This window comes from Cupressus sempervirens, chromosome 7, assembly GCF_028749045.1.
Source record: "Cupressus sempervirens isolate cs-2001-9-10 chromosome 7, ASM2874904v1, whole genome shotgun sequence".
In the NCBI taxonomy this organism is placed as follows: domain Eukaryota; kingdom Viridiplantae; phylum Streptophyta; class Pinopsida; order Cupressales; family Cupressaceae; genus Cupressus; species Cupressus sempervirens.
In genome coordinates this window covers 837955352-837966643 of record NC_143124.1, presented here as the reverse complement: position 1 = coordinate 837966643, position 11292 = coordinate 837955352, and the positions used below count along the sequence as shown (strand labels likewise).

Sequence of the window (11292 nt, the reverse complement as noted above, 5' to 3'; positions counted from 1 at the left end):
TGTGTGTGTGTGTGTGTGAAGAAAAATTTAGCTCATAATGAATTTGACATTTTTCATGCACTATTCATTCATCTCCATTCATTTATCTTACTATTATTTTTTGATATAGAGTATTCTTGTTTTAGAAATTCTCACAAATAAGCTTGATTTTGTGTGTTTCTATTTATAACTATAGTTTTTGAAAGATGCATCGATATATTATAGAGTCATTACTATGGTATTTGGTAGTTTCTTATTGTTATTTATTATAAAAAGTTGATTAATTATTGTTAATTTTATCGTGATGAAACAAAGAGATGTTGGTGTATAATATTCTTGCTCTCGAAATTCTTCTAAGCTTTCTTTATTTTATTTTTATTTATACTTTTAGTTTCTGGAAGTCAGATGCCTACATTCTATATAGTTTCTCTTATTGTAGAAGTTATTTACTATGTAGGTTCCCTTATTCTAGAAGTTATCTACTAATACTTGATTGTAGTATAAATTGGATCACATATTGTATGTTTTATTATAACACAATAATGGAATATTTAATTTTATCATATTTCCTCAATCTAATAAGTCAATTTGATGATTTGTCAAAAAGAAAACTATGATAATGTATGAACTTGAATCATGTATATCAATTAGTATTAATATGATTCTAGCAAGCATAAGTTTTGACAAATTCAAAGGTTAATTTACTAGAGTCTTTGGAGAGATAAAAAATATAATTTTGAAGTATAAATTAACCCTTTGATCAATTTAAGAGTTCAACTCTAGGCACAATTTTTTGGCCTAACATGCCTCAAAAATATTTTTCCTAGACATTTTGAGAACAAGTCACCATACAACATCAACTATGGTTATAAGCACTCAATTTCTTTGGTCTTTGTGATACATTTAGATTGAAGTCTTGATATACATGAGAAAAAAAAAATTTGGAAGTTTTGTTTTCAACTTGGGCCACACCAAATAACATCAATTGGGGTAAAATAAAGTAGACACATGGCTTCATGTGATGTAGAATATAGATTTAAAAATTAAGTAGCTCGAAATTACAATATTCTACTTATGCTTGGTATTGCATGATATCTTGGACCCATATTGTATTGTGACATTGAAAGCTCCTAAAATGCTACAAATCATCTAAATTTTCGTGATAGAATATATCAAATTGAGATAATTTTTATCCAGTTTGAGATCTTGTTCAAGTAAACATTATTTTTGACTAAGCAAAGTGCAAAGGAGATCCAAAACCATAAAAAATGCCAATCTAAAACCATCCACCAAAATATGAAATATGGCTTCAAATTCAATCCCATGAAGCATCATAGAGTTTATAGATAACTTGCATTAAGAAAAGTATAAACATCTCTAGTTATAAAATAAACAAATAAGAAAGGACACAATTATGAGAAACAACAAGGGGGATTTAAGACATATATCCCCATCATTTATTAGCTCCTTTATTCTTAGTTCCTACCATAGAAGGCTTGTAGCCTTTCCTCTAGTCCTTCCCTTATTTGTCTTAATCAAAATGCCTTTTCTTTTCTTCTTCTTCTTGATCCTTTTTGCTAGAAGAACCACCTCCACAATGCATCTATGCATCATCCTTCTATAAATTGTGATCAAATTCCATATCTCACCCTGAAGCCTTTTGATCTACTCTATGTTTCTTCCATAACCAAGATAATTTTTTGTTATTTCCATGTTTTCAACCCTAGCATTTAGTTTCTTAATCTATAGGAAAATAAATATTTAATTTTTTTAAGATAGTTGTTTATTGAGTTGAGGGAAATTCCTAATTTCTTATTTAATGCCAATGACGTGAGCAATAAGTTCCTCTATTCTTTCATTTTAATTCCCGAGATTCACTCTTCTGTTTTTCTAGAAAATGATAAATTATGTTGAGATGTTCTTGTCACTTCCCTTAATGTTTCCCATGAAGTGGTTTATATGACCTTCATAAAATTCCCCATGTCATATCATCCTTTCTTGTACACTCCATATTATAAACCCAGTTGACTTGTGATGCATTTCCATGCAAGAGCTATTATAAACATTAAATTTGAAACTTAGCCTTTCTCTTCATAGTTTATCAACCCTTCATAGCAATCATCAACATTAAGCTCAACTCAACCTTTCTCAGCAAAATACTACTTGTGTATAATTTTATCTAAAGTCTAAATCATGTTGAAGAAAAATACTCTCGAACAATATTAATCTAAAATTTATGTTAACAAATAATAAATAACCTTTGTATGCACAAATATTGTGACAAAAGTCATTTTGTTGAATTGTGAAAACTACTTAACACAATAGAGGTGAACTGTATAGGTGGATAAAAGTATAGTTTTCCCTTATTTAAAAATCATGGATAATGATCTATCCTAACTCAAAGAAGGGATTTAAAAAATATTTTATTTTACTAAAACTTGTGACCAAAGATAGCCATATAAAAAATGAAGTGCGTGCGTGTTATGCATTCAAAAACGTGTAAGTTGTATGGTTATTAATAACCTAGTGATATATTTTTAATTATGTTTATGTAAACTACTTCAACATAGATAGATCCAATATTTGAAATATAATGTCAATTATACAATACTTTCATAAGATATGGATTTCAACATTTGGTTAAAACTGGTAATACTTTGAATTCAAATAACTAATAAAGTGGTGTGCCAACAAAATATAAAATAAATGGATTAAAAATATAGATTTTCTTTCCCAATTGAAAATGAATTATGATAAAAAAACATTAGATAACTTCAAGAGTCAACTCTTTAATGAGACACACTTTTATTTAGACACCACCCTGACATTAGAAGGCAACCATGGAAGACCAAGAGTTTATAATTTTAGGTAAGATGTACTAAGGGGGAATTCAACTTGGGCCTTGACAATGAGAACACCAAATCTTAATTGATTAAGATCAACCCCTTGGACAACCGTACAATAAATTTATACCTTGGCATCCAAGTGATGGTCATACCAATCTTTCTTAAACTTTAACTGGATCAAAAATGACTTTGAATACTCGTTCCTTGACTCCCATATCATGATATGAAAAGCCATCGCCAAATATGTAAAAGCTTTGAATTCCTCTCCCATAATTGAAGTAAAAATCATCCCATTTGAGTAACACTTTATTGGGATTTAAATATTCTCCTTTTAATTCTTGAAGAGAATGGTAAAAAAGACTATTGATATGAGCTAATGCCTCTTCTTCTAAATATTCAGGATGATCCTTCATATATGAAGAAATTGCTGACACTGTTTGTCCATGGAGCTTGTCATCCTTCATTAGCACAATAGAAATGTTAATATTGTCAACATGATTTAAAAAGTATGTGTATTTAATCATCAAAGTAAAATGGATGGAAAAAACACCTCAAATTCACGAATATCATCGACTAATCGTGCCGTCAACCATAGGAGCTCATACAATCTTGATTTATTGAGAAATATTTTCTCGATAGCTTCATCTTCCAAATTAGGAACTGCTAGGAGGATCAGGTGCAATGATAATAGTCCAGTTACTCCAGTTATTGAGGCAACCTTTATGTACTCATTATAATTTGGAACATATCGACCTTCTTTCCATTGGGCCTCCTTTAAAATAGCTTCAGCATATTCAGCCCACTGAAACACAATATTCATATTTAGTACAAAACTTTAAAAAATGATTCTTTCTTGTATTACTATCACATTCATACATAACACATCAATTAATATAAGATTATAGTTTGAACTAAAACTTATTCAGGGCAAGTATGCATACAGCTTTTGTAATGAACTGGCTCATGTCACGTCCTTGGATTTGAGTTGCCTCACTTGTCAATTCATGTAATGTTTTGAAAATAAATTTGAGAGTTTTCTTGTACTTATCCGGAATATTTTCTATAATGGAAATGTTCCAACCTTGAACAATAGCCTTGGAAACAAGTTCAGCTTGCTCAAGTGTCAAGTAATCATCAAAAAGATCATCTAACAGAGAAACGAGTGTTGCCGCTTTGGCCAAAGCTATCCTGCTATGACCAAATTCTGCATTGTCAACGGCACTAAGTGCCAACAGATAATATTCAATTGAACGCTCCCTAAATGCAATCAATTTTGAGACCCCAGAATTTCGCCACCAACTGCAATGAAAAATAATCAAATTAATTTGTACTTGAATTGGAATCAAAATCAAAACGATAAGAAGTGATATCATCCCAATTTGAAAAAAAGATTATTAATAGCACCTTCTATGGTTGGAAAGTCTAGTCCGAAGACCACTAATTTACTTAACAAGTGGCACGATAAAGTATTCTACAAACTAAGATGTAGATTCTTATGACCTATAAAACTAAGAGATATGATTTATGTTAAACCATACGGAAAATAATCCTAGTATTTGTTCAATTTCTACCACGCTAATAATTACCTCGACAGTTTCTTTGTTTCCATCTTGTATATATCTTGCAATATATTGAAATCAAGTTTGGCCAACTCTAAAACGATTTTGTCCTTCAACCTGAAAGATTGACAAATATATATAAATTTTTTTTTTTAAAATATGATATTTGTAACCCCGAAAAAGTAATTTTTATGATAACAATGTGCAGCGCGCGGCTCTTACCTGGAAACATCCCGTTCATATATTTCGATATAACTTCGAGCCTCCCATCGAGAGAAAGTAGAAGGCCATTCATAATGGAGAGCGTACTCAGCCTATAAAATTCAAGAGGAGACGAAATTGTAATCAGTATAAATTTTGTGTAAACTCTAGCTTGGTGGCTTCACAAACAATCCAAAAATTCATTACCTCTCTTAGAAAAGTGTTGTGCTTTATATCTTGAGATTTCTCTAATAACTGTCTTATATAAGCAGAGCTGAAGACTTTAGCGTCTTCCATAACCGCCTCTCCAAGAAATGACATACTTGAAGCTTTTAAGAGGTTGATCATAGTTGTCATCATGTGTTGCTCATCACCACGGAAAATGAACTGCCCTTTATTGTCCTGGAAGTTGTTCAGCACATCTTTCCAATGCACAACATTTTAACAAATAAGTAATTAATTAGTGATTTGAAATTGGGAAGGGCAAAAGTAAGATGCTCATAAGTTATTAGTTACCTGCAGACACATCATAACGACAGAGTCGAAGCACTCTGAGTTCCAAAGCCGTGGCATTCAAATCCTTTGCAGCGCTTACGCAGTCTGATCCTATTCCCACACTTGCATCCCAACAGCTGCATCCATTCAATGCATAATTTTAAGAGACGATTTTATAAGAGCTTTCTAATTTTAACATTTCAAATGTTAATGCTTGTAAGAGGAAATATGATTTTAACAGACCCGTAAACGAAATCAAGAGCAGCTTTTATTTCAGCCTGAAAGTATCGATCTATTCCGAGGCATTGCAACGCATCAACCATTTGAAGGCGATGGATTAGATCGCCATCTCCACCTCCATTCTGCATTCCTTCCAACACGATTTTGACTTGTCTGACCAGTGCGTCAACACGCTCACGGTATTCAGATGCCTGAAGCATATACAACGAGTATCAATCAGTATGAGTATTATGCGTTGAAAAGAATAATATTATGTAGCTGGAAAGAATTAGAAATCATACCCGTAGATAGTACGGTGTTTCCACAGATTGCACAAACTCGTCATCCCACAGATTTAATGATTTTTCTGGAACTGTTTCCACCAAACTCTGCTCTCCCTTCAAATTAGACATCGCAGAAGAAATGCGGAGCCCCGCGAAATAGTTGGATCTGCAAATACGATGAGTGGCAGCAGATTTACAGGTGGAATGCTTGTGCTCAACTTTACAAGTCCATGGACATTTATACTGCAAATACGATGAGTGGAATCTGAAGGCTTTGCATATAGTGACAAAGATTGGAATCATTTAAAGATTGCATATAGTAAGCAGTAGAACAATACAGACTCCATGTCACTAATGAGCAGGTAAAGAACAATACAGACTCCATAACACTAATGAGCAGGTAAAGAACAATACAGACTCCATGTCGCTAATGAACAGGTAAAGGAATACTACTTTTAACTTACCAATGTGACACATTGAATCATGCTGCCACATAGTGCCAATGATTGCAATCATTTAAAATAAAGGTTAAAATTATTTGTACACGTAATTTACCTCTGAAACCGAGTCGCGAAGTCAGTAATGTTATTTGAATTTAATACTTGATAAATTGAAAGAAAATTTCTTTGTTACCTAGAACATCCAAATCATACTATCAATCTTACTTGACTAGCTCTAATCACTCCTTTGAGAAGAAATCTTATTTAGGTGAGAGGAAGGTTGTTTCAACATAGTAAGGTTTATTTTATTATCAAGAGTAGTTATTACTCTTTTGGTAGGGTAAGTACTATTGTGCCACTTTTTTTTTATTGCTCACATTACCTAATTATTAAATGAGTTACTATTCTACCAATTTTTTAATCATGTAATTTATATATAATAGTTTTCTAACTTTTGATTCGACAAATGACGATTTATGAGTTCATGAGATAATAGTTTTCTAATTTTTCAGCACATATTTTAGCACATGTATTATCTATATACATTAAATTTCTATTTTAAAACTTTAATTTTTGTATATGAATTTAAAGATTAAAAAATTTATACATTATAATAATATAATGAATAATTTGATTTTGATACTTTTAACTCTTATGAATGTTTTTCTTAAATTATAAATAAATAGGTTGAAATAACTTTTTTTTTAAGATTTTAAATAGTTAGTCTAATTATTTATTACAAGAGTGCTATTCCATTCAATTTTTATTAATTAGTGATATTGTGAAACAAATAAATATTATTCCACTTATATAATAAATATATAATATAATTACAACTAAACTTACATATAGAATTAAAACTAATACTATTAAAGACAAGTACTAAGATACTACGTGGTACTTGTTGTGATTGTAATATCAAATAGTTTATTTTATGGACAGTTGTTCAACATCAAATATGTTAAGTACACTTCTTCAAAGACGTGGGATGGTACCTTTTACAATAATGATGAGATAAATGGAATCAAATTTGCTAAGTTCACTTAGATTCTAAATACACTTTGATATGTTGTTTAAAAGATTGCAAATATAAATAGGAGATGGCATTTCTTTTCAATAATATCTTTATATCATAATAATTTATTAAGTATGGATTACTTTAATTTAGTTTTATTATTTTTTTTGATGATAATATCTTAATTTAGCATGTATTTACACCTTATACTTTTTAATGTTAAATCTAGTTGACCATTTTTAAAATCTATATTCATTATTTAATTTGATGTTTTCTTAACTTATTTGTCTTTTATTAGCCTAAGATACACATTTCATTAAATTTCAAAATCACATCCAAATTCTTTAAAGGCCATATCTTTCTTATATATCTACAAACATCATCTTCAAAGATATCTCAAATACAAATAATTATAAAAGGCCAATAGTTACAATTTATTATTATTGGAAAGTAGGATTTGAAGGCGCCCTGAAATCATTTACATGAAAATTACAATAGATAAATCATTGAAGCCCATCCAAAACCAAAGAACATAATAGAAACATTGGCAGATAGATAGGCAAAAGCTACCATTGAGACATACCCAAACAGAAAAACTAGCATAAAATAAGAACAGAACAAAAACAACAAAAAGAGGCACACAACACCTAGTAGATACTAAGCAAATTCATTCAAGCTCGAGTTACTCCACGTTATCTATAGCCTTCTTGAGGTCATTATGAGTACTTTGGTCATTATTGTGATTGTTCACTCGATTCCTCTTCCTAGGACTATACATGCTCTCCCCATGGTTTCCTTTGTCATCAGAAAGCTGGATGATAGCCTTCTCATTGCCAGTGCATTCAATGCATAATTTTATCAGAGGATTCTTTAAAAACTTTCAAATTTTAACATTTCAAATGTTAATGCTTGTAAGAGGGAATATGATTTGAACAGACCGGTAAACGAAATCAAGAGCAGCTTTATTTTAGCCTGAAAATATCGATCTATTCCGACGCATTGCAACGCATCAACCATTTGAAGGCGATGGATTAGATCGCCATCTCCACCTCCACTCTGCATTTCTTCTAACAAGATTTTGACTTGTTTGACCAGTGTGTCAACACGCTCACGGTATTCAGATGCCTGAAGCATATACAACGAGTATCAATCAGTATGAGTATTATGCGTTGAAAAGAATAATATTATGTAGCTGGAAAGAAATAGAGATCATACCCATATATAGTACGGTGTTTAAACATGGGATGGTACCTTTTACAAAAATGATAAGATAAATGGAATCAAATTTGCTAAGTTCACTTAGCTACTAAATAAAGTTTGATATGTTTTTTTAAAAGATTGCAAATGTAAATAGGAGATGGCATTTCTTTTCAATAACATATTTATATTATAATACTTTATTAAGTATGGATTACTTAAATTTAATTTTATAATTTGTTTTGATGATAATATCTTAATTTAACATGTATTTACACCTTATACTTTTTAATGTTAAATCTAGTTGACCATTTTTTAAATCCATATTCATTATATAATTTGATATGTTCTTCACTTATTGCTCTTTTATTAACCTTGGATACACTGTTCATTAAATTTAAACCACATCCAAATTCTTTAAAGGTCCTATCTTTCTTATATATCTTCAAACACCAACTTCAAAGATATCTGAAATACAAATATTTATAAAAGGCCAATAGTTACAGTTTTTTATTATTGGAAAGTAGGATTTGAAGGCACCCTAAAACCATTTACATGAAATTACAATAGATAAATCATTGAAGCCCATCAAAAACCAAAGAACAAAATAGAAACATTGGTAGATAGATAAGAAAAAGCTAGCATCGAGACATACCCAAACCAAAAACTATCATAAATTAAGAACAAAATAAAAGAAAAAATAAAAAGTGGCACACAAACACCTAGCAGACACTGAGAAAATTCATTGAGCAACTCAACAACTTCAAGCTCTAGTTGCTCCATATTATCTATAGCCTTCTTGAGGTCCAATATCTCTTTATTAGTAGTTTGGCCATTCTTGTTAGTGTTCACTCGATTCTATTTCCTAGGGCCATACATGGTCTCCCCATGGTTACCTTTGTCATCAAAAAGTTGGATGATAGCCTTCTCACTGGGAATGCATTCGAGCTTGGAAAGAAGGATCCTGAAGTGGTTAATAGATGACTTCAAAATCATGAAACTCTACTCCCCAATGTGTTTGAGAGACTCTTCTAATCCTCTATTCATTTTCTCCAATGTGGAGAGCCTTTCCTCTAGATAATTGAGATCAACACACTCAAACTTCTCATTTTCCACTCTCTCCTTTCCAGATGCACCCAGACCACCAAAAATAAAGGCATCCTTTCCCATAGTAGAATCTTCCACTCAATAAATTTTTTTCTAGGGCACATTAGTTTATCTTGACCTTCCCTCACTTAAACCTAATGGTTGAAGAAGATTTGATAAACTAATATAAAGATAAGATGGGCCAATTTTCTTGACTAATCTCTACTAAAATTAAGGTAATTTATAAACAGAATATATTAGATATGACATTTGATGTTTACACGCCTTTCAAGGTACAAGTAAAATTTTACTCCAATATTTTAAGGAGATATTAATGTTGATGTTATGTGTGTTTCATTTTCAAAGATAAAAAACATGGTGCACTTTGAATAACTTCTCAAGTGCTAAGAAGATACAATTTTATCTCCTCTAGGATAAATACTACATTAATAAATCTTGAGAGGCTAATTTTATGATCAATAGAAGCCCTTTATGATCAAGGATTTGATAGAAACATATCTAATAGCCACACATTGGGGAATTTTTTGGAGCACATTGACAAAAAATATATTCTTAGAAACAAATATGAGGAGACATATATGCATTGTCAATTTTTATGACAAGAAAAAATCAATATATCCAAAAAATATAATAGAGTTTCTAATGATCAATCCACTAGGATCACCTACAAAAAAATGCCTTCCACATGAGAGAAAAATGCTAAAAATAATGCCTCATTATTGGCACAATGGATTAGATTAAATTAGATGCTAAAATAAAATATTAACATTTGACACCTTATAAATAAATTATTTAGTAGTAGGACTAGATCAATGTAGTGTAATAAACTATACTCTTTAATTGTAAACCAACTTTGACACTCTTCTTTGAAATTACTTCAATTTCTACTTCCTTGGATGATTTTAGGATAACTTATAACCTTGAATTTTCCCCAAACTCAAGGACATGCATGTTCAACCAAAAACTAAAAACTTAGTTATCTTATTCTACTTTTAATTTCTATCAAAAATAAAAAGTGGGGCCAAATCTACTATGACAAGCCTATATAATTAAACTCCCTCTTGGAGAGATTATTTTGGTCGCCCAAGGTACCGAATGCATGTTTTCTATAAAAATCTTTTGAAATTTGAAATTTTATGAGTGCTAGCCTTGACATTATAGATTCTAGTCTCAATTATTTATAATACTTTTATGTTACATATTTATCAAAAACTAGCCTTGTGGCTCATGTAAGACATAATATCTTTTCACATTATTATATACAATACTAATGATAGAAAATATTTGCAAAATACCATACATCCTATCTATAAATATGAAGGATTTAAGACATTAAGTAATTGCCATTGTTTATTGAAATATTTGAGAATTATGTCTGAATCCTTTCCTTTTTTCCATATGTCATACTGGATTTAATGTGAGATTCATTTTAGGTTATAATTGCCTCAACCTTCTCTAGCCTAGTAGTTGATGTTGGTGCTGGAGCTATTGTTATTAGCAAGAATGGTTTAAGTCAAATAAAAGCCCACAAAAGTTCATTCCCAAAGTATTTCATGAGGTAATTCCTCTCGTAATATTATTTCAAATGTCAAGGAATTTGATAGTGCATGTGCATGGTTAGAACAAAATACCTTGATAGGTTGTTTTGAGTGTCACACTCCTTTTGAAAGCATGCTACAGGAATGGGTTTTCAAAGTTTTGGACACCATAGGGTTTCCACCTTGAGGCTTTCCAAAGCCTTACCAAGGTATTTGTTCTTATTTTCTTTGGAAATTAAATCCAAGCTGAGCATGTTTTTTTTTTAGGCCCCTAGTCTGCTAGGTCCTCTTTGCTTCTCTTTTAGAGATAGTCTCATGATTTATCCATCTCTGGTGATAGCAAACTCAAGGTTCCCATTTGGGTCAAGTTCCCTGTGCTTTCCATTCCATGCTAGTAATTCTTGCAAGTTGT

General features: G+C 31.0%; 1 protein-coding gene across 1 annotated transcript; it reads right to left on the bottom strand.

Annotated features, from left to right (window-relative positions):
- Positions 1-2675: 2675 nt before the first annotated feature.
- Positions 2676-5815, bottom strand: LOC149549997 (alpha-humulene synthase-like). The gene is made up of 9 exons (XM_089794998.1): positions 5602-5815; positions 5324-5511; positions 5102-5217; positions 4793-5007; positions 4607-4698; positions 4412-4501; positions 3767-4124; positions 3376-3627; positions 2676-3283 (listed from the first exon to the last, which is right to left on the bottom strand). The coding sequence occupies exons 1-9, from the start codon at positions 5710-5712 to the stop codon at positions 2987-2989; spliced, it is 1719 nt and encodes a 572-aa protein (XP_089651124.1). The 5' UTR covers positions 5713-5815; the 3' UTR covers positions 2676-2986.
- Positions 5816-11292: the final 5477 nt, after the last annotated feature.

Coding starts and splice junctions, on each gene's coding strand:
- LOC149549997 (XM_089794998.1), bottom strand. CDS start 5,712: ATGTCTAATTTGAAGGGAGAGCAGAGTTTGGTGGAAACAGTTCCAGAA. Junction 5,008..5,101: donor TCGTTATGATGTGTCTGCAG/GTAACTAATAAC, acceptor TGCATTGGAAAG/ATGTGCTGAACAACTTCCAG. Junction 3,284..3,375: donor ATGATATTCGTGAATTTGAG/GTGTTTTTTCCA, acceptor GTGCTAATGAAG/GATGACAAGCTCCATGGACA.